We start from the raw sequence: 27,447 nt of genomic DNA on the forward strand, positions 1-27,447 counted from the left end.
AAAAATGCAAAAACTTCAATTTTTCAAACATATGACTATTTTACACCATTTTAAAGACAAGACTCTCGTTAATCTAACCACACTGTCCGATTTCAAAAAGGCTTTACAACGAAAGCAAAACATTAGATTATGTCAGCAGAGTACCCAGCCAGAAATAATCAGACACCCATTTTTCAAGCTAGCATATAATGTCACATAAACCCAAACCACAGCTAAATGCAGCACTAACCTTTGATGATCTTCATCAGATGACAACCCTAGGACATTATGTTATACAATACATGCATGTTTTGTTCAATCAAGTTCATATTTATATCAAAAACCAGCTTTTTACATTAGCATGTGACTAGCATTCCCACCGAACACTGCCGGTGAATTTACTAAATTACTCACGATAAACGTTCACAAAAAACACAATTATTTTAAGAATTATAGATACAGAACTCCTCTATGCACTCGATATGTCCGATTTTAAAATAGCTTTTCGGTGAAAGCACATTTTGCAATATTCTCAGTAGATAGCCCGGCATCACAGGGCTAGCTATTTAGACACCCAGCAAGTTTAGCCTTCACCAAACTCCGATTTACTATTAGAAAAGTTTGATTACCTTTGGTGTTCTTCGTCAGAATGCACTCCCAGGACTGCTACTTCAATAACAAATGTTGGTTTGGTCCCAAATAATCCATTGTTATATCCAAACAGCGGCGTTTTGTTCGTGCGTTCAATACACTATCCGAAAGGGTAAATAAGGGTGGCGAGCATGGCGCATTTCGTACTTCGAAGCATGTCAACCGCTGTTTAAAATCCATTTTTCTCGTAAAAAAAGCGATACTATTCTGACCGGGAAAGCCTGTATACGTACAAAGAGAGAGAAAATAAATACATCTCGTGCACGAGCGTGAGTCTTGGAGTACTCTGACCAGCCACTATCCAAACGCGATAATGTGTTTCAGCCAGAGGCTGCCTCGATATCATTCAGCTTTTTCCCGGGTTCTGAGAGCCTATGGGAGCCGTAGGAAATGTCAGGTTACGGCAAAGATCCTCAGTCTTCAATAAAAAGAGCCAAGATGAACAACAACTTGTCAGAGAGGGCGCTTCCTGTTTGGAATCTTCTCAGGTTTTTGCCTGCCATATGAGTTCTGTTATACTCACAGACACCATTCAAACAGTTTTTGAAACTTTAGGGTGTTTTCTATCCAAAGCCAATAATTATATGCATATTCTAGTTACTGGGCAGGAGTAGTAACCAGATTAAATCGGGTACGTTTTTTATCCGGCCGTGTCAATACTGCCCCCTAGCCCTAACAGGTTAATCATATCATTGGAAATATTAGATTCATAGCTATTCATCAGACACATCTTCAGAATGTCCAGATTGACAGAAAGGTGATCTTTGACCTCTAGGAAACATATTTGAATTACCTGTCATTGCTTTAAAAAGAAAATTATACACTTTTAACTTTGTTTGACATGTGGTTCTGAAACGTTGTAAAAATGACCTTTAAAAAGTAGCCAGGACTCAGGCGGGGAGAATCCCCGACCGGACCCCCACCCTCACCCCATAATGGGCTACCACCTCCACCCCGACCACCACTCCTCAGAGAGGTCACTACACTCCTCAGAGAGGTCACTACACTCCTCAGAGAGGTCACTACACTCCTCAGAGAGGTCACTACACTCCTCAGAGAGGTCACTACACACCTCAGAGGACTCTGATGTCAACGTCAGAAGACTGTAAGAGTGAAAAATATTTTCAGATGGTAACATAAAATAGACAAACATACTTTGATAATGTAATGTGTTGTCAGTTGGATGAAACAGGACCAAAATACACATTAGGAAAAGGTGAAGATCATTGCCTTGCATTTGCGAAATGTGAGAGTAAATATAGCTGACTATACTGATGGTGAATTTTGAAGAATTTGTAACAGAAAAAGCACAGAAGGCTTCATAAAATATCAAGTTCATGACTGCTATTGTCTCATAGAACAAAACGTATAAGATCACCTTAGCCTGCGCTGACCTAATTTTCAGTGTTTATTCCAAAACTCACATTTTCCCCCATTAATTTTTGCCATTGGGATGGCTGAACGAGCCAAACGTATCTCATTTCCGAGTTTCAAGACTACAAGCTGGCGAGCTCGTATAGCTCGACATTGAAATGATTGGTTGACGGTAAGTGGGGGCGGTACTTCCTGTATAAACAAACTCCCTTGCTTGACTACTTCCTTCCAGCAGTGTGTAGCAGCGAGATTCCTAGATGTGAGAAGTGTGCAGGAGGACCTGAGAGAAAGGAATGTGTAGTATTGATGCAAAAAGTTGTGTGTGTAAACTGTAGGGGTACACATGGTGCTTGAGATCAGACGTGTCCGGTGAGAGAAAGACAGGTTGAGGTTACCAGGATCAGAGTAGCGCAGAAGGTGTTGTATGCTGAGGCAGTGAAGAGAGTAGTAGAGGAAGATGGGTCCAGGGTGAAGGATCCTGAGAGGATCCCTGTGATTAGACTGAGGTCAATAGAGAGTGATAGGAATAACATGCTTCAGTAAGATTCATTTTTTTGGCGTTCATGGCCATGGTTGTCAACCGTACCACAGGAATATAATGTAAATAACAGTGGATAGATGTTGTGGCAGCTGTTGAGAATACTTGGGTGTACAATATTTTACTGCAGAGTTACAAGGTGTTTTGAAAGATAATATCCCGTCCTCTCAGGCTGCTGGCCTGATGTAGGATCAGAGAGCTAAAGTAGTGGAATATTGATGAGGTTTTAATGGGTGTAGGGTTTGTTGGTTTTTCACAAAGTGCAATGAATTAATACTACAGAATAGTAGGCTGATGCACAGCCAATACACTAGGTGGGGGCGTGCACCTATAATAATTGTTTGCGGACCGCCATAACACCAGTTCTGCTCTGGATCTGGTCTGTAAAGCGTAACGCGTGTTTAGCAGATGTTATTGCGGGTGTAGCGAAATGCTTGTAATACACAGACTACTGCGAAGGTTGCATTGCTGTAAATGCTGCATGGTTCGCTGCACGTATAGCTGCTGTAAATACCCAGGTATTTTATAGGCTACCGTTACTGGGCATCAGACAATTAAAACTAGCTGGACTCTCGTGTAGAGTTAGACGATAACAGACATCAGGATTCTTAGTGAATAGGATGTTGGACGTTTAATTGACTTGAATAGATTAAAATCTTATCCAGGATCTTTCTGAAGTAAGATTAGGCTACATCAGACATATATTTGTCACAACGTAAATCGAGTGTTGATATTTAAATTTACGTTTGCTCTGGTCTAGCTTTATCTGAACGCTGTGACAAGGAAGTAACTGTAGTCTTGGCTAGCTACAGATTTACTGTCACGTTTTTTTATTTGAAGAAACGCTGAAGAAAGAAAAGCTAACTATGGATCGGGTAAGTTTGGTTTACTTTTATTAACAGTATGCCTACTGTGGTGTATAACATTTCTAGGCCTAGTTATCATCTTTGATCTTCCATATCCATTCGTTTCATTTGAACAGTTGGACAAAATAAACAATGATGATAATAAACACGTTGGATATTTTGTCTTTCAGCAAAGTACCCTACTAGCCTAAAGCACAGTTTGATACAAGGCAACAAGCAGCTAAAGTCAGAACCAAGAAGAAATAATGAGGCCAAGCCTACACCTTGCAGAAGCAGTGTGTGGGTAAAATCACCAGGGAAGCCAAGCCAGAAAAATTGCCATATTACATTGTGGTAATTGCGTTGTTATAACCTGTTAGTTTATATGCCTTGACACAGCTGAAACAAGAAGACAGTGGCAGAATACATTCAACCACACCTTTGTTACATCATAAAACTAGAGCAACATCTGTCCTGTTAAGTTCACAAAACATGTTGCATGTAACAAACAGTTACATGACCTTCAGAGTGGTCAAGCAAGCGAATGTTTCTGAATACTAAACAACTATTGATTTAGAGTTACCGCAAGTCGAAAAGGAAACAGGTGCTGCCTCCACTATTCAAGAACCATTTCAACTTCAACATCATCTAATTTAGTCTTCTACAGTGACAACTAAAAGATAACAAAAACCAGGGGTGCAACTTTCACTGGGATGGAGTGTACATGCCCCCCACATTCTGAAATAGCATTTTTGTCCCTCCTAGTTTTATCATTGAAATGTGATACTAAATGTGGGAACGGTGTGCTTTAGGACCATGTGGATGCCTCCAAAAGGTCGAGTAGGCTGTTTGTAGTGTGTATCTGACTGAAAAACATTTTTAAATGATTATGACCCCCCACACTTCTAAAACCAAAGTTGCGCCCCTGCCAAAAACGGTTTAGTCCCATCAACCTAAGCTAAATATGACGCGTCTATCCATGGTACTCATTTCTGTGTGTGCGTGCAAGAAAAAAAAAAAAACATGTTGTGTGTCACAACTTATGTTTCCTGAACGGTCTAGGACTCTGTCATACAGTACACGCTTTTCGTATTTTTTTTGTCCAGGGCTACCTGGCTACGATGCTTGCTCGCTAGCCTAGTAACTTACATTCACGGGCAACGATGCGCAGGCCAGCTAGTTAATAGTCCCTTTTCAAATGATTACTATTTTTGAAGTAATTGTGAGATGCTCATCTCACTACATACTGGCAAAAACAATTATATTTGGACAATTATTATTTTCTATGTTATTGTTTAAGATTCCCTTATATTGTAGTCGTGAGTGTTCAGTATTTTCTGAGCCTACTTTGCTAAAATTATTGCGTCGGATTAAAATGGCACTATAGCTTCCATAAAGTGATGATTGGAATTAAAAGGTTTGAATAACCTTTTAGGTGGAACAGGTTTTATTACATTTGATCATGTATCACTCTCACGTGCACATTTCTGTCCATTAAGACCCAACAATGTGCTACCTTTTTTGTAGCATTTCTGACAATGCTAACAACTTTTCAGCATATCTATCTAACCTGGTCAGCAACTTGGATGCTTGGCAACAATACTGCAGCTATTAGCTAACATTGGCTTGCTTGTCCAACGTCCAGCTAGCCTCTGTAGCTAGCTAACACCAATCAACTGAAAGCTGCTAGCTAGCTAATCTACAGGCATAGAAAGGTAGCTAGCTGTAATTGTTTATAGAAGGTTTGTTACACAAATAACTTCAGCCGTTAGCTAGCTAGCTAGTTAGAAACAGACAACAATAGCTGACATCAACACAGAAGTTGGCTAACTATAGCTAGTTCACATCCAAATGCCAGTCCTATATTTTTGCACAAAACATAGCTGCATCCGTTCAAAACCAAATTGACACGCTGCTACCTTACAATGCATGCAATGCAATAGACTTTTGCAACACTAGCTAGCTAGCTACTCCGTAGACCAAGCTATGTTAAGAGCTAGCCATATTTCACTGTCAGACAGGACACAACTCAAACTGTAGCGGAGAAAACAAATACACACGTAAACAGCACGTTGTGCACTGCAGTGAGCAAATGCATGCTGGCTAGCATCAGAACAAACTCAGTTTCAAACATCCAGAATACATTAAAATATGCTTCTTCTCCTGTTTTCTTTACATTTTTTATGCAAATATGTGCTGATCAACAGTGCCAAACTAAGAACTTTGCCAATTGACTGGCTTGATTATTTTTACAGCTCCGATCTGGATGCTGGACTAGCCGATGTGTTGGATATTTGTCAACAACTCTGCCATGCACTGCCATTCCAGTGGTGCGGCACTAAGGGTGGGGGCTAATGGGGACAAGAGAATATGATATAAAATAAAAAATTCTCAGTAGCATACATTGTTAAAACAAAGGTTTAAGTAAATACAGGCAGGGACCACATTACTGCAAGACAAAATCATTAAAGCAGTGTGTTAACTTAATTTAAACTATTAAACTCAATAAATAAATCATTTCGAAGACCCTGGTCCTTCCCCCACCAGCAGCCAACCAGCAGTGCAGCCACCAGTCACAGGTGTACCCTCGAGGTATACTGACAGACGTCTGTAGGATATATTGCTTTATAAAATAAGCAACAGCTTAGACCAATTCCAGGATTTAATTTAATCATATGTTTTATAGTGTTAAATATGTAATTATAGTGTTGCATGTTTTATAGTGTTAAAAAAAATGTTTTATGGTGTTACATAATATTTTATAGTGTTAAATAATGGTAGATCTACATCATATTTCTTTGTATCTGCAGGAACAGGCCCTCACGCAAGCTCCACTTCTGCCTACATAATATGTTAAGGAATTCCTAGTTATCTTTCTGTCCTCCCTAACTCTGCACTTGTTCACTATCCCTTAACTGATTTGAAAGGAAATGGCTGTTATAAAACATATGGTGGATTCTCCCACTAGCCCATGACTCCACCAATCCAATGCCGTTTTTTTTTCTATTTGGTACAATTTTCATAAGTACGTTGTAGATTTTCGTAACTGTAAGTACAACGATGTTCCTGTCATTTGTTAACAATACATTTAACTATAATTTAATCAAACTGCTAAAAACTGAATTACGAAAGCAAGATTATAAAGTGTAAAGTTTACGTACAGTATAAAAATGAAATTTGAAATGATGGTGTAGTGTACAATGTACTGCTGAAATACTTGGGTGGTAAATTACAGTTTAATCCACTCATTATCTGAATGTTGTTGATTTTAAGATGTGGCTGCTGTTACAGCAACATGTCACATAGACAAGTGGATCTGAGCAATGTTGCATGAGGCAGAAATTGCACGAGGCTACACAATACCTTTTTACTGTAGGCTTCTGCTACATGCCACAATAGCCCTATATCTGATGGTTTCTTCTATGTATGTACTGTATAAGGATACTGAAACTATAAGACTGACATTTTTCTCAACATGCTCCAAAAGTAGGATAACGAGCAGCAGTAGTTCTGGTGTTTAGGTTTTTCATTACTGGTTATTTGAACAAACCATGATTTAGCAGGTGTTACCATCTTTCACACGTTGGAAGGGGATGTGACATTCGGCCCGTATCTTCAAAGAGGGTGTGGAGCTTTTCGATTCGGTTCTGCTCTTTGTTCTACCATCAAGTTTTATACGTTTTTACATTTTGTAAAAAATATTCCAATTCCATTTTGAAAAATTTGCCAAAGTGAAATATACAAGACATTTGTGGAAAGTAATGAACGATTACACACTTCAGGAGAGAGTAGTTATTATAAGGATGCAGCCATCAATCAGAGATTTAGACTACAATTATCAAATGTTTGGTCTAATGATATTCTATGTACAATACTTCCTGTGGTCACCAGGACAGAGCTAGCCCGTCCCCCTCCAACCTGCCAGAGTCCCCTGGTCGCAACTCTCCTGGTAGCGCCTTACTGCTGGGTCTGAAGAGGGTGTCAGTGCGGCTGGTCGACTGCAGGAAAACAGCAGGGCAGAGTGGAACTGTGAGAGAAGGACACGATGGAGATTTGATTTCATCAAGTAAAAACAATGGGGTGTGTGGATTAGAATACAATCTGCTTCTGCAATTTCTGTTAATTGATTGATTAACAGTATACACTCAGTGGCCAGTAAATTGTCGATCCAGTTTCGTGAACGGAGGGGGTTGTACCTAATAAACTGGCCGCGGAGTGTATTTATTGATGATGAGGGCAGCAGGTAGCCTAGTAGTTAAGGCCAGTAATCGCAAGGTTGCTGGTTTGAATCTCTGAGCCAACTAGGTAAAACATCTGTCTGTGCTCTTGAGCAAGGTACTTAACCCTGATTGCTCCTGTAAGTCGCTCTGGATAAGAGCGTCTGCTAAATAACACATTTTTACAAAAATAATACTATTTATGGACCTATATTTCCAAAACCTAGTTATTTAATGTTATTGTTTTACAGGGGAAACCCCATACCGTTCTCTCAGTGGGAGGGGCTTATCATCTGGGGAGCCTCAACAGCATCATGTTGCTGACGAGACAGAGAAGAGTCTCTCCAGATCAGAACATCTCAAGAAGCACCAGCAGAGACGTACAGGGAAGAAACCTCACCACTGCTGTTCTGACTGTGGGAAGAGATTCACAAGCCAGAGTGGCTTCATTATTCACTGTGATCAGTGTGGGAAGAGTTTTGCTGCATCAAACACCTTCAAATCTAATGTAAGAATTCGTACCAGGGAGAAGTCTTACCCCTGCCTTGATTGTGGGGAAAGCTTTGTTAGTGCAGGAGCCTTAACCATACACCAGCGTGTACACACTGGAGAGAAGCCTTATAGCTGTGATCAGTGTGGAAAGAGCTTTACTGTATCAGAACAACTAACCAAACACCAGCACATACATACAGGAGAGAAGCCTTATAGCTGTGATCAGTGTGGAAAGTGCTTTACTCGATCAGGGAACCTGAATTCACACCAGCGAACACACACTGGACAGAAGCCTTATAGCTGTGATCAGTGTGGGAAGAGCTTTGCTGCAGCTTCCACCCTGACTGCACACCAGCGAACACACACTGGAGAGAAACCTTATAGCTGTGATCATTGTGGAAAGAGCTTTGCTCAATCAGGGACCCTGAATTCACACAAGCTAACACACACTGGTGAGAAAGAAGCCTTATATCTGTGATCAGTGTGGGAAGCGTTTCAGACAGTCGGGGACCCTATATTCACACCAGTGAACACACACTGGAGAAGGAACCTTATGTCTGTCTAGTTGGGAAGAACTTTGTTTATTTAGGGCCAATGAGGAAACACCAGAAAGCACAAACTTGCTGTATTTTGTCTCCCTCCCTTCTGGAACCGGTTCCAGATCCCTAAATAAAGGATCAATAGAAAACATCTAGTGAACACTCATATCCATCTCCCATTGTTAAACAGTTGACTTAGTCTGATCACCATTTTAACCTCTGTGGAGAATAATATGCAGTTCTGATCTAGGATCAGGTCTCCCCTGTGTCTATGTAATATCACACATTGGGATCTAAATGAATAAATGTTATCATAGAAAATGTCATAGTGAACCTGTGTGGGGGAGGGGGGGGGTTGATAATTGTATCTTCTTTCATATACTCATGATACTATTATTATGAAATGTCATTATGTAGAATAATGTTTCAACAATAGGTGTATATTCATGTATTCAATTGATCAATACATTCAATCCATTATCTTCTAAACAAGAAGTTATCACTTAAATTGTATATTTTATATATCTATATTGATTTAAAATGCTCCTTAAACGAATCAATAATACATTGGATAATAATATCCATGAGGTCATGGCAAGAACTATGCATACTGTGTCTTGTAACAACGGTTAATGTAATAACTTTTAGATTTATAATGTAATAAAACCAGTAAATGCAATATCTTGTTGGTTAATATGATAAAATGTTGAATTGCTGTCGTAATAACTTTTTCCACTTAATGTAATAAGTTACGGTACCAGTTAACAACTTTTTTTTAATCAAATCAAATGTATTTACATCAGCTGATATCTCAAAGTGCTGTACAGAAACCCAGCCTAAATCCCCAAACAGCAAGCAATGCAGGTGTAGAAGCACGGTGGCTAAGAAAAACTCCCTAGAAAGGCCAAAACCTAGAAAGAAACCTAGAGAGGAACCAGGCTATGAGGGGTGGCCAGTCCTCTGACTGCACCGGGTGGAGACTATAACAGCACATGGCCAAGATGTTCAAATGTTCATAAATGACCAGCATGGTCAAATAATAATAATCATAGTAGTTGTCGAGGGTGCAACAAGTCAGTCACACAAGAGTAAGTGTCAGTTGGCTTTTTCATAGCCGATCTTTGAGAGTATCTCTACCGCTCCTGCTGTCTCTAGAGAGTTGAAAACAGCAGGTCTGGGACAGGTAGCACGTCCGGTGAATAGGTCAGGGTTCCAGCAGGTCTGGGACAACAGGTCTGGGACAGGTAGCACGTCCGGTGAACAGGTCAGGGTTCCATAGCCGCAGGTAGAACAGTTGGAACTGGAGCAGCAGCACGGCCAGGTCAACTGGGGACAGCAAGGAGTCATCAAGCCAGGTAGTCCTGAGGCATGGTCCTAGGGCTCAGGTCCTCCGAGAGAGAGAAAGAGAATTAGAGAGAGCATATTTGAATTCACACAGGACACTGAAAAAGACAAGAGAAATACTCCAGATATAACAGACTGACCCTAGCCCCCCGACACAAACTACTGCAGCATAAATACTGGAGGCTGAGACAGGAGGGGTCAGGAGACACTGTGGCCCCATCCGATGAAACCCCCGGTCAGGGCCAAACAGGTAGGATATAACCCCACCCACTTTGCCAAAGCACAGCCCCCACACCACTGGAGGGATATATCCAACCACCAACTTACCATCCCGAGACAAGGCCGAGTATAGCCCACAAAGATCTCCGCCACGGCACAACCCAAGGGGGGTCGCCAACCCAGACAGGAAGACCACGTCAGTGACTCAACCCACTCAAGTGACGCACCCCTCCCAGGGACGGCATGGAAGAATACCAGTAAGCCAGTGACTCAGCCCCTGTAATAGGGGTAAAGGCAGAGAATCCCAGTGGAGAGAGGGGAAACCGGCAAGGCAGAGACAGCAAGGGCGGTACGTTGCTTCAGCATTTCCGTTCACCTTCACACCCCTTGGCCAGACTACACTTAATCATAGGAGCTACTGAAGAGATGTGTCTTCAGTAAAGACTTAAAGGTTGAGACTGAGTCTGCGTCTCTCACATGGGTAGGCAGACTGTTCCATAAAAATGGAGCTCTATAGGAGAAAGCCCTGCCTCCAGCTGTTTGCTTAGAAATTCTATGAACAATTAGGAGGCCCGCGTCTTGTGACCGTAGCGTACGTGTAGGTATGTACGGCAGGACCAAATCGGAAAGATAGGTAGGAGCAAGCCCATGTAATGCTTTGTAGGTTAGCAGTAAAACCTTGAAATCAGCCCTTGCCTTAACAGGAAGCCAGTGTAGGGAGGCTAGCACTGGAGTAATATGATACATTTTTTTGGTTCTAGTCAGGATTCTAGCAGCCGTATTTAGCACTAACTGAAGTCTATTTAGTGCTTTATCCGGGTAGCCGGAAAGTAGAGCATTGCAGTAGTTCAACCTAGAAGTAACAAAGGCATGGATTAATTTTTCTGCGTCATTTTTGGACAGAAAGTTTCTGGTTTTTGCAATGTTACGTAGATGGAAAAAAGCTGTCCTTGAAACAGTCTTGATATGTTCTTCAAAAGAGAGATCAGGGTCCAGAGTAACGCCGAGGTCCTTCACAGTTTTATTTGAGACGACTGTACAACCATCCAGATTGTCAGATTCAACAGAAGATCTCTTTGTTTTAATGAATAATGTAATAACTTCAACCGATCATGTAATAACACCTAAACCAATGTTTTGTTACTACACTAATGTTAATGCACATATCAACCTCCACTAATTGCAAACCCACACACACAAACCTATGCACTTGTACTCTTACACAAGCACATACACACAGTTATAGACACGCATTGATTTGAAAAAAATAAATCAACAATTAATCTAGTTCTTATAGTCAATTAGACAGGGTGCTCGGTCAGGCAAGCGGAAGAAGGATTGGGAAACTGCAAATAACAATAAGCTGAACTCCACCTAGCAGAAACATCTTTGTATTAGCAACTATTAATTATGAGCTGATATTGTATTATAGTTAAGGGACATCACCCTGGGTGGGGTGAACCATAGTAGGGGATAAAAAGGGAAAACACCATCTTTAGAACGGAGTGTGTTGTTTGTAAATTGCTGTAAGTGTATACTCCGGGTTGCAATCCTTATTAAACAAACTAACCTCTGATCAAAGAAGTTTCCTGTGGTCTCTTGTATAAACATAGGGCTGAATTCCCTTACATGTTCTGTATGTTATCACTATTTCTATTCATTACGAAATAGTAGGCTGATAAATGGACAAATCAGTTGGAGTCGTGCATCTATAACAATTGTTTGCTGACCGCCATAATACCAAAGAAGAAGACCCTTTCCTTCACAACAGCTCTGCTCCGTGAAGCGCAGAAAGCATGAATGCCCTGACTTCTGCCAAGGTTGCATCGTTGTAAATGCTGTATGGCCACTGCAGACGTCGGATTGAACATACATCAGACTTTACTGTTTCACTGCAAGGACAGCGCAGCTGTAATCGGTATTTTATTTACGAGGCCACTCTTACTGGGCCTCAACCAATAAAAATATCTGTTCGCTCAAAGAGAACGTTGTCAGATAAGAAGAGGCAAAGAGGCCATCTCGAGGGCAAATCTGTCGCCCTAGGTCAATGAAAGTGTTGAATTTGGTCAAGCAAAAAACGAATGGCTTATTTGCTATGTGAGGTTTATTTGATCGAATAGAAGTCCCTTAGCCTGCACTCATAAGACCGCTTTAAGCCATTGGCGAGCCATTTTTGCGTCTTCCTTTCAGAGAACCGCTACAAGCCCTATAAAGCCATCTAGCCATGAGCTAATTTGAAAGACAATAGCAAAGAATTTCTGTTTTTGTTGTTTCTATAAATACCTTAGATTTGTGATTTTAATTAGATTTTATTTGCAAATGTAAAAATAATACAACCACACGTGATCCGAAAACACTGAAACATGTAATAATGTACAGTTTAAATAGATTAATGATATAATACAAAACTATTTGCGAGCATAATGACTCCCTTAACCTCCTCACCCACTTGAAGAGAGGTGTTGATGACTATGTACAGTAGGTGGCGGCACCTCTTAAACACCACAGAAGAAGCTGAAAAGCATCAACAGGAAGTTCTTTGTTTCCTGCCTCTATCGAGTTTTCAAATCGAATAGAATTCCACAGGCTTTTGCAGAATGTTTCTATTGTAAGATTAGTCTACATGAGACGTTTATTTGTCACAATTTAAATTGGGTTTTGAGATGTATAAAGGTGTGGTATATATTTTCTTTATCTGGACGCTGTGACAAAGAAAGTAACTGTAGCATACACATTTAATGTCGTTTTTTTTTTGAAGAAACATTGGCTTCCAAGATGGATCGGGTAAGTTTGGTTGACTTTTATTAATAGTATACCTATTGTGGTGTATAAAATGTCTAGGTACAGTTTTCACGTGTGATCTTCCACATCCATGAGTTCGATTTGAACAGCTAGACAAAAGAAACCATAGTGGTAATTTCAGCCAAGTAGCCTACCAGCCTATCGCACACAGATTGATGATACAAGGCAATGCTCAACCAGCAGCAGGTCAAGTCAGAAGCAGGGAGAAATAATTAGGCATAGGCTACACCAAAGATGTATATAAACCCTGGATTGCTGATGCTATGCATTGGCGGTTTGAGACCGAGGTAAAGACAGTTTCAAGTCGGATATTCGCGCTTTCAAACCTCAATAGCTTTCAAACCACTTGAGCCACAGACTCCAAATAAGTGTCATTATGTTGGAATAATTGCGCACAACATTGCACAGGTCTTATTTTCACGATTTGGACATTCATTCGCTTTCCAAAGGACATTCCTTCGCTTTCCATCTACAACAAAAAATAAAATAGAGTTTTTGACCTAATTGTCACATAACAGCTAACCATTCATTATTGAAAATATAACAATCAAACCTGCATTACAAAGACCCCGTAGCTGAAGGTGTCCTGCTGCATGGTGTGAGTTATTTCCCCTCCTTTCCACTTTATGTCCACCCTGTCGTCTATTCCATAGCAGGATCTTCTCATTTTGAAGTATTCTCTTTTTGGAATTCTGATTAGTTATAGGCAACTGAATACACAAGCCAAATTTGTATGCTGTTTTCCTTATCACTATAATCTAGTAGTAATTTATTAGTAGAGGTAATTTCCTATATGCCCAATTCTACACACAGCCTAAATTATAGGCACTGAACCATTTACAGGACAATAATAAAAGTAGCATATAGCATCCAACCCTATCACATAGTGAATAAATGTAGAGCGTTTGTAGACTTTAATAAAAAATATTAAGTGACAGTTTCATCAGTACGTGCTTAAAGAAAGTCATATCACAAAGATCACAGATGACAGTGCCCACCAAATCTATGACAACAGAGAATTAATTGTAAGCACCAAAGTGTGTTGACAAAATAATATCTGAAAATGTCAGTTGTTGAACATAATACTTCTATTTGTAGTAGCAATTTATGATATATGCAGTTGAGGAATATTTCATGTACCAACACTACATGTAGGATGGACATAAGACATTCCCACATACAGTATTTTTTTATTTCTTTTTTTTTATTTCACCTTTATTCAACCAGGTAAGCCAGTTGAGAACAAGTTCTCATTTACAACTGCGACCTGGCCAAGATAATTTTATTTATTTATTTTACCAGGTAAGTTGACTGAGAACACATTCTCATTTACAGCAACGACCTGGGGAATAGTTTCAGGGGAGAGGAGGTCGATGAATGAGCCAATTGTAAGCTGGGGATGATTAGATGGCCATGATGGTATGAGGGCCAGATTGGGAATTTAGCCAGGACACCGGGGTTAACACCCCTACTCTTACGATAATGCAAACCTGTGTGACACAAACAACAACACAGAGTTACACATGGAATAAACAAATGTACAGTCAATAACACAATGGAAAAGTCTATATACAGTGTGTGCAAATGAAGTAAGATTAGGGAGGTAAGGCAATAAATAGGCCATAGTGGCAAAATAGTTACAATTTCGCACATTTTTTATATATTTTTTTAATTTAACCTTTATTTAACCAGGTAAGCTAGTTGAGAACAAGTTCTCATTTACAACTGCGACCTGGCCAAGATAAAGCAAAGCAGTGCGACAGAAACAACACCACAGTTACATGGAATAAACAAGTGTACAGTCAATAACACAATAGAAAAAAAAGAAAGTCTATATACAGTGTGTGCAAATGGCGTGAGGAGGTATGGCAATAAATAGGCCATAGTAGCAAAGTAATTACAATTTAGCAGATTAACACTGGAGTGATAGATGAGCAGATGATGATGATCAGATGATGGTGTGTAAGTAGTGTTATTGGTGTGCAAAAGAGCAGCAAAGTAAATTAAAAACAATATGGGGAGGAGGTAGGTAGATTGGGTGGGCTATTTACAGATGGACTATGTACAGCTGCAGCGATCGGTTAGCTGCTCAGATAGCTGATGTTTAAAGTTAGTGAGGGAAATGTAAGTCTCCAGCTTCAGCAATTTTTGCAATTCGTTCCCGTCACTGGCAGCAGAGAACTGGAAGGAAAGGCGGCCAAAGGAGGTGTTGGCTTTGGGGATGACCAGTGAGATATACCTGCTGGAGCGTGTGCTACGGGTGGGTGTTGTTATCATGACCAGTGAGCTGAGATAAGGCAGAGCTTTACCTAGCATAGACTTGTAGATGACCTGGAGCCAGTGGGTCTGGCGACGAATATGTAGCGAGGGCCAGCCAACTAGAGCATACAGGTCGCAGTGGTGGGTGGTATAAGGTGCTTTGGTAACATAACGAATGGCACTGTGATAGACTGCATCCTTTTTGCTGAGTAGAGTATTGGAAGCTATTTTGTAGATGAAATCGTCGAGGATCGGTAGGATAGTCAGTTTTACTAGGGTAAGTTTGGCGGCGTGAGTGAAGGAGGCTTTGTTGCAAAATAGAAAGCCGATTCTAGATTTGTTCCCTGTGGCTCAGTTGGTAGAGCATGGTGTTTGCAACGCCAGGGTTGTGGGTTCGATTCCCACGGGGGGCCAGTACAAAAAAAAAAATGCATGAAATGAAATGTATGCATTCACTATTGTAAGTCGCTCTGGATAAGAGCGTCTGCTAAATGACTAAAATGTAAATGTAGATTTGATTTTGGATTGGAGATGTTTGATATGAGTCTGGAAGGAGAGTTTACAGTCTAGCCAGACACCTAGGTATTTGTAGTTGTCCACGTATTCTAGGTCAGAACCGTCCAGAGTAGTGATGCTAGTCGAGCGGGCGGGTGTGGGCAGCGAATGGTTAAAAAGCATGCATTTGGTTTTGCTTGCGTTTAAGAGCAGTTGGAGGCCATGGAAGGAGTGTTGTGTAGCATTGAAGCTCGTTTGGAGGTTAGTTATTAACACAGTGTCCAAAGAAGGGCCAGATGTATACAGAATGGTGTCGTCTGCGTAGAGGTGCATCAGGGAATCACCCGTAGCAAGAGAGACATCATTGATATATACAGAGAAAAGAGTCGGCCCAAGAATTGAACTCTGTGGTACCCCCATAGAGACTGCCAGAGGTCCGGACAACAGGCCCTCCGATTTTACACACTGAACTCTATCTGCAAAGTAGTTGGTGAACCAGGCGAGGCAGTCATTTGAGAAACCAAGGCTATTGAGTCTGCCAATAAGAATACGGTGATTGACAGAGTCAAGCCTTGGCCAGGTTGATGGTGGTTATGATATCGTTTTGTACCTTGAGCGTGGCTGAGATGAAAATGGACTAACTAAAGGGTGTGCAATGTGTAGGCCCACTGAGTGGATATTCTGAACCTTGTTTGAAGTCACTAGGTCACATGACCAAGGAGCTATTGAAATTGTACATTTAGAAAATTAATGTAAAATCTTGTGAGACTAAAGGGTGTGCAATATAAAAGGTAAGTCAGTGGACATACTGAACCTTGTTTGAAGTCATTAGGTCACATGACCAAGGAGCTATTGAAATTTTACATTTTGAAAAATTCATGTAAAATCATGTGAGATGAAAATGGACTAACTAAAGGGTGTGCAATGTGTAGGCCCACTGAGTGGACATTCTGAACCTTGTTTGAAGTCATTAGGTCACATGACCAAGGAGCTATTGATATTTTTAATAAAATAAAAATCATGTCAAATCTTGTGAGATGAAAATGGACTAGCTAATGGGTGTGCAATATAGAAGGGTAGTCAGTGGGCATTCTGAACCTTGATTGAAGTCACTAGGTCACATGACCAAGGAGCTATTAAAAAATTAATGTACAAACGTGTGAGATGAAAATGGACAAACTAATATAGAAGGGTAATTTGATTTGTCACTATGTTGACGGTCCCTAACTGCTGTTGGTGGACATAAGGAATATATCTGTCGAATATCCAACCTGAAACTGTCTTTACCTCAGTGCCGTTTTTCTTGTACAATAGAGCCATGTCTTTCTTGTGCCTTTACAGCTTGTTTCTAGCCGAAAGCATTGCAGTTGTGCATCCTATACATTTACATAATCAGGGTTTGGGGTCATTAGCCCTGAGCTATCCCTGTGAATCCACCATGGCTCCTCCCACCTCCAGTAGTAGATCTAGAAGTATTGGAGAGACTACAGAAAGATATGGAGGGTGTTGATCCATCTGATTGGTTTAAGAGATGTCTGGATACTGTGTATCAGAATTTTGTGGCCATTTACACAGATGGTTCAAAAGATCCAAGGACAGGACGTACTGGGTCAGCATTTGTAGTGCAGGAATGTGGGGTGAGACTCAGGAAACGTATTACATATCAACTGGCTCTATATACGGCGGAGATGATGGCCATACTGTTGGCCTTGCAGTGGGTGGAGGAAGTTAAGCCAGAAAGAGTAGTTATTTGCTCTGATTCATGTGCAGTGCTAAGGAGTCTCCCGTCCTTTTATATCACGTAGCAGACAAGACCTGCTTTATGAGGTGCTACAAACCCATGGCAGGAGTAAACAAATGGGTATAGAGATAATATTTACATGGGTCACAGCTCGTGTGGGAGTGGAGGGGAACGAGGCATTTGATGTACTGGCTAAACAAGCATTAGTAGTGGGGATGTTGATGTGGTAGTTTCAATGAGTAAGGCAGAGACAAAAAGCATGATATGGACAGTGAAGGTGGAGAAATGGCAGGAGCAGTGGAAAATAGATACTATGGGCAGGCATTTTATTTCAAGTACAGAGGAAAGTTTGGGAGGGGAGAACGGCAGGAAGGTACAGAAGAGAAGAGGCTATATTTACAAGATTAAGGGTGGGACACAGACAGTTGAATAAAACCTTACATGTGATAGGAAAGCTTCCAACAGGAAAATGTTTGTATTGCCAGGAAACAGAGACAGTGGAGCATGAATTGATACTATTGATACGGTGTGGACATTATTGGAGGGAAAGAGAGAGGATGAGATCTAGTATGAGGGAGAAGGGGATACAGGAAATGAGTTTGAAGAGTATATTGAGTAGAACGTCATTAGATATAGTCTCAAATATATTATATTTTTTAAGAGCAACGGGGCTGGCAGGTAGGATTTAGTTTCTCCCGGTCTCTGGCCCACACTCCAGTACAGTAGGTGGCGGTAACGCACCATAACGTTGAATGCCAACTGCCGATAAAACCCACCAAAGGAGGAGAAGAAAAAGAAAAATAATGATCTCGTCCCCAAGCGCCACACAGCTGGAATGGCGTGCACTGCAGAGTTGTTGACAAATTACTCTGTAAAACGAGGAATGCATTTACTCAATTTAACGAATGGAATGTATTAGTCACTAAACAATTACCACTCAAATAATTACAGTGTATAGGAAATGCATGATAAATTAGACTACTCAGTAAATGACTATCAGCAATAGATTTAACGTGGTTACACGTGTCTTAAATTCAGAACAATCAATCTCTAAGAGAAAAAACTGACACACAGGAGCTTGCTAACAAGTTCACTCTCCTTTTAACCAAATTCAAGCAGAAACTCACGTACAACATGAATTAACATTTCTTTGCCCTTTTCTTGTAAAAAAAAAAAATTGGACAACACCCAGATTATAATCTAATCAACTCAATTTAAATGACAGGACCGTACCTGTGTCACTCCTCTCTTAACTATCCGCCTTCCAACGAACAAAATAAGTTTCCCTTAACAATACATCCATAGCACTTGCAGTACATTAAAACATATCAGAATGCATAGCTCTTTATGAGCTATTCAAACAATCCAAACATTACATTTTAATTCACACAGTAGCGTTCATTTCATACATTTCACGTTTTCGTCTGTCTTTACACCTCAGAAGCATGGAGAAATAATGAGGCCAAGGTTCACCTTACAGTAGCGTTGAGTGGGTAAAATAACATAGTTAAGCAAGTTAATGTTTCCGACATTTTCTAACTACTAAACAACTATTGATTTAGTTACCGCAAAGATGACAGGGGCTGCCTCAACTATTCCAGCACTACTTCAACATAATCTAATCACCTAGGTTTAGTCTACAACAGTGACAACTAAAAGATGCAATTAACGATTTTGTCCCATCAACCTAAGCTAAATATGATGTGTCTATCCATGGTTTGTTGTGCTAGGCAACCTGGCTAAAATGCTCGCTCGATAGCCTTTAATTCATGGCTAACGATGCGCTAGTCCAGCATGTTAATTGCCCCTTTTCAAATTATTACTCTTTTTTTGACTAGTTACTTTTATACGCATCTCACTACCTACACATTTTCAAAAAATGTCATTTGGACAATTATTATTATTATAATATATTCCATTCCATTATAGTCGTGAGTTTAGAGTATTTTCTGTACCTGTTTAGCTCAAATTCTTGCTTTGGATTAAAACAACACTTGTTTTTATTTATCCTAAATTTGATCAGGGAGTCAGAGATATAGCTTCCATAAAGTGACCTTTGGACTTGTCGGATTGACACATTTTGTAGATGCATCATTTTTTATTACATTGATCATTTCTCGCTCTCACGTGCACATTTCCGTCCATTAAGAACGAATGATGTGCTACCTTTTTGTAGCTTTTCTGATACTAATTTATTTTCAGCTTCATCTCAGAGTTCTATCAAACCTGGTCAGCAACTCTGTTGCTTGGCAACAATACAGCTGCTATTAGCTAACGTTAGCTTGCTTGTCCAAAGTCCAGCAGCTAGCCTCTGTAGCTAGCTAACGAACAGGCAAAGAAAGTTAACTAGCTGTAATTGTTTATGGAAGGGTTGTTACGCAAATAACTGCAGCCATTAGTTAGCCAGCAGACAACGACAGCTGTCAACGATAGCTAGTTCATGTCTAAATGGCAGTCCTACATTTTTCCACAAAACATGGTTAGCTAGTTACATCAGTTCAAAACCAAATTGTCACGCTGCCACCTTACAATGCATGCAATGGACTTCTGCAACGTGTCGTGGTAGTTATTCTAATCAAAAGGAGAGACTTTTAGATTTCTACAAAATCATCAAACTTTATTAAAAATTACTGCAGTAATGGAGCGTTAACGGTCACCCAATGGTGTAGAGTTAAAAGCCCAAATAAGCAGGGGTAGGTTACAACTTTTTATAGTCCTCCTGATTCCTCATGAAAAAGATGTGAAATTATACAAGGGCTTTCAAGCAACAGACAGCAAGATTTACATGGTGCCAAATGTCTGTCTCTAGGTCATTTACTACTTGTTTATACAGAAATGATAATGCATAGGACACTGGGTCCTTCCCACAACAGATGAAATCCAGTGTCCATTTGTGATGTGGGAGAGAAACTGGAGGTTGAGTTTGCCTGGCCCTGGCAGACAGACCAGCATTTCACACAGACACTAATCACTAATCATGCAGTGGAGTGTAGTCTTATCACCAAGGCATTGTAAATCAACTGCCAGCATTAAGCCTCAGAGGCTCCTCTCACGCCAATAGACAGTGTGAAAGTACTAATTGAAGAATATTCTAATATAAAAGGTCATTTGAATAACAATGTTGTAATTTCTACCACAAACGCTAGCTAGCTACGCTATAGTTCAAGCTTATGGTAAGAGCTAGCCATATTTCACTGTCAGACAGGACACAACTCCAACTGTAGCTGAGAAAACAAATAAAATCAGATTGTACTGGTCACATACACATACTTAGCAGATCTTATTGCAGGTGTAGCGAAATGCTTGTGTTCCTAGTTCCAACAGTGCAGTAATATCTAACATTTCACAACAATAACGTTACACATCTAAAATAATGGAATTCAGAAATATGTTAATATTAGTCCAGAGTATAAATACAGTACATTCATAAGTATGTGGCCACCCCTTCAAATGATTGGATTTGGCTATTTCAGCCACACGCGTTGCTGACAGGTGTATACAATTGAGCACACAGTCATGCAACCTCCATAGACACACATTGGCAGTGGAATGGCCTTACTGAAGAGTTCAGTGACTTTCAACGTGGCACCATAATAGGATTCCACCTTTCCAACAAGTCAGTTTGTTAAATTTCTGCCCTGCTAGAGCTTCCCCGGTTAACTGTAAGTGCTGTTATTGTGAAGTAGAACGTCTAGGAGCAACAATGGCTCAATCGAGAAGGGTATGCCACACAAGATCACAGAACGGGACCACCGAGTACTGAAGCGCGCAGCGAGTAAAAATCGTCCGTCCTCAGTTGCAACACTCCCCACCGAGTTCCAAACTGCCTCTGGACGCAACGTCAGCACAATAACTGTTCGTCGGGAGTTTCATGAAATGGGTTTCAATAGCTGAGCAGCTGCACTCAAGCCTAAGATCACCATGTGCAATCCCAAGCGTCGGCTGGAGTGGTGTGAGGCTCGCCGCCGATGGACCAATCTGGGTTTGGCGGATGCCAGGAGAACGCTACCTGCCCCAATGCATAGTGCCACCTGTAAAGTTTGGTGGAGGAGGAATAATTGTCTGGGAATGTTTTTTCGTGGTTTGGGTTTGGCCCCTTAGTTACAGTGAAGGGAGTTCTAGAATGACATTCTAGACGTTCCTGTGCTTCCAACTTTGTGGCAACAGTTTGGGGAAGGCCCTTTCCTGTTTCAGCATGACATTGTCAACGTCCATACAGAAATGGTTTGTTGAGATAGGTGTGGAAGAACTTGACTGGCCCGCACAGAGCCCTGGCCTCAACCCCATAAAACACTTTTGGGCTGAATTGGAACGCAGACCGCAAGCCAGGCTTAATTAGCCGACATCCGTGGCCGACCTCACTAATGCTCGTGGCTGACAAAAAAAAGCACCGTTCTGAAGGTAGCTCCCTCGGGGCAGTCCCGGTAGATCTCTTATATACTGGTTACAGACATGTTACATAGTCATCGTTCATAGGGTTGGTTCCGGCATGTGTCTGGCACCGTCACCTGTCTTGACTTATAGAACATATTCTGGACGATCTACCAGATGCTCCTAAGGATGGGGTCATATCTTTACCAAGCACAGGCAGGAACCAAGGATTATTTATGACAAAATGAACATTTAAGGCTACTCTTCACATAATATTTTTCATCACAGGATGTATAGACATTATGGACAGTATGTGGATAGAATATTTAGCATAACTGTAGAATACTTATTATTGAATTTTGTGTGTGTATATATATATACAGCAATAGTTGAATAGGATGGCCTTGACTAGAATACAGTATATACATATGATGTGGTTAAAACAGTATGTAAACATTATTAAAGTGACCAGTGGTCCATGTCTACTTACAAAGGGCAGCAGCCTCTAAGGTGCATGGTAGCCCAACTGGGTAGTGGTGAGCTAGTGACAGTTACTAAGTTCAAGGCAGGGTACTGGGTGCAGGCTGGCTAGTGATTTAACAGTCCGATGGCCTTGAGATAGAAGCCGTTTTTCAGGCTCTATGTCCCAGCTTTGATGCACCTGTACTGACCTCGCCTTCTGGATGATAGCGGGGTGAACAGGCTGTGGCTCGGGTGGTTGATGACCTTGATGATCTTTTTGGTCTTCCTGTGACATTGGATGCTTAACTGTCCTGGAGGCAGGCATTGTGCCCCGGTGATACGTTGGGCAGACCGCACCACCCCCTGGAGAGCCCTGAAGTTGCAAACGGTGTAGTTGCTGTACCAGGCGGTGATACAGCCCGACAGGATGCTCTCTATGGTGCATCTGTAAACGTTTGTGGGTCTTAGGGGCCAAGCTGAATTTCTTCAGCCTCCTGAGGTTGAAGAGGCGCTGTTCAGCCTTCTTCACCACATTGTCTGTGTGGATGGACCATTTCAGATTGTCAGTGATGCGTACACAAAGGAACTTGACCATCCCCGTCGATGTGGATGGGCAGAGAGTAGCAGATTGGAGTCGTGATCTGATTTGCCGAAGGGAGGGCGGAGGAGGGCAAATACACATGTAAACAGCATGTTGTGCACTGCAGTTCGAACATCCAGAACAGATTCCAGTATGCTCCTTCTCCTGTCTTGACATTTTTATCCAAATCTGCTGATCAACAGTGCCAAACTAACAACTCTGCCATTAGACAGGCTTGATTGCATCTACAGCTCTGATCTGGATGGTGGACTAGCCAATGTGTTGGATATTTGTCAACGGCCATTCCAGTGGTGTGGTGCTTGGGGTGGGGGAGGGGCTAAAGCCCCCCAAACCCTGATTATATAAATGCATAGGGTGCATAACTCTGCAATGCTTTAGGCTAGAACAAGCTGTAAAAGGCACCAGAAAGACGTGGCTCTATTGTACATAGGGATAACTCTATAAATTGACATTCATTTAATTTAGGGTGGAAGGTAAAACCAAATAATTTATGGAATTGGCTCTAAATACTAGGGGGTGTGGCAGGTAGCCTAGTGGTTTGAGCGTTGGACTAGTAACCCAAAGGTTTCAAGATTGAATCCCTGAGCTGACAGGGTACAAATCTGTCATTCTGCCCCTGAACAAGGCAGTTAACCCACTGTTCCTAGGCCGTCATTGTAAATAAGAAAATGTTCTTAACTGACTTGTCTAGTTAAATAAAGGTAGAAAAAATACTACATCATAATGAGCAGCAGCAGGTCAGGTGTTTTGGTTTTTCCTCTGGTTATATTGACAAATCACGATTCGGCAGAGGTTGGCGTCCATCTCTTAAGCTCACCTCCTAACACGTATGAACCCAGAACTAAATCGAGCAGCTGACCAATTACGAGAGACATTAGTTCTGGGTTAACCAAGACTAACTCAGGGGTGATAGATGTGTTCAACTCCAATGAATGCTCAATCAAAGATTCTGAACATAAGACAGGGGGCATTACAAGTATCACTTCCATTTAGAAAAATTTGCCAAAGTGATTAGAAAATAACGCTACATTTGTGGAAAGTAGTGAACGATGACACACTTCAGGAAAATGGTGCATCCTTATAATATCTCCAATCAGATTTAGACTAAAGTAATCAAATGCTTGGTCTAATGATATTCTATGTACAATACTTCCTGTGGTCACCAGGACAGAGCTAGCCCGTCCCCCTCCAACCTGCCAGAGTCCCCTGGTCACAACTCTCCTGGTAGCACCTTACTGCTGGGTCTGAAGAGGGTGTCTGTGGGGCTGGTCGACTGCAGGAAAACACCAGGGCAGAGTGGAACTGTGAGAGGGGGCACGAGGATGAGGGAGATTTGATTTCATCAAGTAAGAACAATGGCGTGTGTGGATGAGACTTTTCTGCAACTTCTGTTAATTGATTGATAAGCAGTATACACTCAGTAGACAGTAAATTGTTGACCCAGTTTCGTGAATGGGGGGGGGGGGGGTTTACCTAATAAACTGGCCACTGAGTGTATATTGATCATAAGGGCAGCAGGTAGGTTAGTGGTTAAGAGCGTTCGGCCACTACTAAAGGTTGCTGGTATGAATCTCTGAGCCGACAATGTGAAAAATCTGTCTGCCCTTGAGCAAGGTACTTAACCCTAATTTCTCCTGTAAGTCTGCTAAATAGTATTTGTTTATGGACTCATATTGACAACCTAGTTATTTAATGTTATTGTTTTACAGGGGAAACCCCGTACCGTTCTCTCAGTGGGAGGGGCTTATCATCTGGGGAGCCTCAACAGCATCATGTTGCTGACGAGACAGAGAAGAGTCTCTCCAGATCAGAACATCTCAAGAAGCACCAGCAGAGACGTACAGGGAAGAAACCTCACCACTGCTGCTCTGACTGTGGGAAGAGTTTCACTAGCCGGAGTGGCTTCATTATTCACTGTGATCAGTGTGGGAAGAGTTTTGCTGCATCTAACACCTTCAAATCTAATGTAAGAATTTGTACAAAGGAGAAGTCTTACCCCTGCCTTGATTGTGGGAAAAGCTTTGTTAGTGCAGGAGTCCTAACCATACACAAGCGTGTACACACTGGAGAGAAGCCTTATAGCTGTGATCAGTGTGGAAAGAGCTTCAATCAGTCAGTCCACCTGACTACACACCAGCTAATACACACTGGTGTGAAGCCTTATAACTGTGATCAGTGTGGAAAGAGCTTTGCTGTATCAGAAAAACTAACTATACACCAGCGAATACACACAGGAGAGAAGCCTTATAGATGTGATCAGTGTGGAAGGGGCTTTTCTCAATCAGTAACCCGGAATATACACCAGCGAATACACACAGGAGAGAAGCCTTATAGCTGTGATCAGTGTGAGAAGAGCTTTGCTGTATCAGAAAAACTAACTATACACCAGCGAACACACACTGGAGAGAAACCTTACAGCTGTGGTCAGTGTGGGAAGATCTTTGCTGTAGTTTCCTCCCTGATTAGACACCAGGTAACACACACTGGAGAGAGAACGTATGTCTGTCTATGTGGGAAGAGCTTTGGTCTAGCTTCCTCCCTGACTACACACCAGCGAACACACACTGGAGAGAAGCCTTACAGCTGTGATCATTGTGGAAGGGGCTTTTCTCAATCAGTAAACCGGAATATACACCAGCGAACACACACAGGAGAGAAGCCTTATTGCTGTGATCAGTGTGGAAAGAGCTTTGCTCTAGCTTCCACCCTGACTGCACACCAGCGAACACACACTGGAGAGAAGCCTTATTGCTGTGATCAGTGTGGAAAGAGCTTCAATCAGGTATGCAACCTGACTAAACACCAGCGAACACACACTGGAGAGAAGCCTTATAGCTGTGATCATTGTGGAAAGTGCTTTGCTCAATCTGGGAGCCTGACTGCACACCAGCAAACACACTGGACAGAAGCCTTATATCTGTGATCAGTGTGGGAAGCGCTTCAGTCAATAAGGGACCCTTTATTCACACCAGTGAACACACACTGGAGAAGGAACCTTATGACTGTCTAGGTGGGAAGAACTTTGTTTATTTAGGGTCAATGAGTAAAAAACAGAAAGCACAAACATGCTGGATTTCATCTTCTTTCCTTCCGGCACCGGTTCCAGATCCCTAAATAAAGGATCAATAGAAAACATCTAGTGAACAGTCATATCCATCTCCCATTCTTAAACAGTTGCCGTAGTCTGATCACCATGGTAACCTCTGTGCAGCATAATATGCAGTTCTGATCTAGGATCAGGTCTCCCCTGTGTTTATGTAATATCACACATTGGGATCTAAATGGATAAATGTTATCATAGAAAATGTCATAGTGAACCTGTGTGGGGGGGTGTTGATAATTGTATCTTTCATACACTCAGGATACTATTATTATTAAATGTCATTATGTAGAATAATGTTTCAACAATAGGTGTATATTCATGTATTCAATTGCTCAATGAATTCAATCCATTATCTTCTAAATAAGAAGTTATCACTTAAATTTTTATATTGATTGAAATGAAACTAAATCGAATCCATAATGTATTGGATAACAATTTCCATGAGGTCAAGGCAAGAACTATGCATACTGTGTCTTGTAACAACGGTTAATGTAATAACTTTTAGATTTATAATGTAATAAAACTGGTAAATGTAATATATTGTTGGTTAATATGATAAAATGTTGAATTGTTGTCGTAATAAGTTACGGTACCAGTTAACAACTTTTTTAATGAATAATGTAATGACTTCAAGCGATCATGTAATAACACCTAAACCAATGTTTTGTTACTACACTAATGTTAATGCACATATCACCCTCCACTAATTGCAAACCCACACACACAAACCTATGCACTTGTACTCTTACACAAGCACATACACACAGTTATAGACACGCATTGATTTGAAAAAAATAAATCAACAATTAATCTAGTTCTTATAGTCAATTAGACAGGGTGCTCGGTCAGGCAAGCGGAAGAAGGATTGGGAAACTGCAAATAACAATAAGCTGAACTCCACCTAGCAGAAACATCTTTGTATTAGCAACTATTAATTATGAGCTGATATTGTATTATAGTTAAGGGACATCACCCTGGGTGGGGTGAACCATAGTAGGGGATAAAAAGGGAAAACACCATCTTTAGAACTGAGTGTGTTGTTTGTAAATTGCTGTAAGTGTATACTCCGGGTTGCAATCCTTATTAAACAAACTAACCTCTGATCAAAGAAGTTTCCTGTGGTCTCTTGTATAAACATAGGGCTGAATTCCCTTACATGTTCTGTATGTTATCACTATTTCTATTCATTACGAAATAGTAGGCTGATAAATGGACAAATCAGTTTGAGTCGTGCATCTATAACAATTGTTTGCAGACCGCCAGAATACCAAAGAAGAAGACCCCTTCACAACAGCTCTGCCTTGCTCCCAGACAGACTAAACTTTTTTGCTCGATTTGAGGACAATACAGTGCCACTGACACGGCCCGCTACCAAAACCTGCGGGCTCTCCTTCACTGTAGCCAACGTGAGTAAA

At 41.1% G+C, this 27,447-nt stretch overlaps 1 protein-coding gene and 1 long non-coding RNA gene across 2 annotated transcripts; both read left to right on the forward strand.

The window, feature by feature from the left end:
* The first annotated feature begins 2,235 nt into the window (after positions 1–2,235).
* LOC106601481 (uncharacterized) lies at positions 2,236–9,308 on the forward strand. Its single transcript, XR_001328015.2, has 3 exons — positions 2,236–3,417; positions 7,279–7,467; positions 7,856–9,308. It is a non-coding gene; the product is annotated as an uncharacterized lncRNA (long non-coding RNA).
* A 3,665-nt stretch (positions 9,309–12,973) lies between these two features.
* Positions 12,974–27,140, forward strand: LOC106601475 (zinc finger protein 135-like). The gene is made up of 3 exons (XM_045716079.1): positions 12,974–12,982; positions 24,096–24,225; positions 24,639–27,140. Exons 1-3 carry the CDS (start codon positions 12,974–12,976, stop codon positions 25,850–25,852), a joined length of 1,353 nt encoding a protein of 450 aa, XP_045572035.1. The 3' UTR covers positions 25,853–27,140.
* Positions 27,141–27,447: the final 307 nt, after the last annotated feature.

The sequence above is a fragment of the Salmo salar genome, chromosome ssa03 (assembly GCF_905237065.1).
Source record: "Salmo salar chromosome ssa03, Ssal_v3.1, whole genome shotgun sequence".
In the NCBI taxonomy this organism is placed as follows: Eukaryota; Metazoa; Chordata; class Actinopteri; order Salmoniformes; family Salmonidae; genus Salmo; species Salmo salar.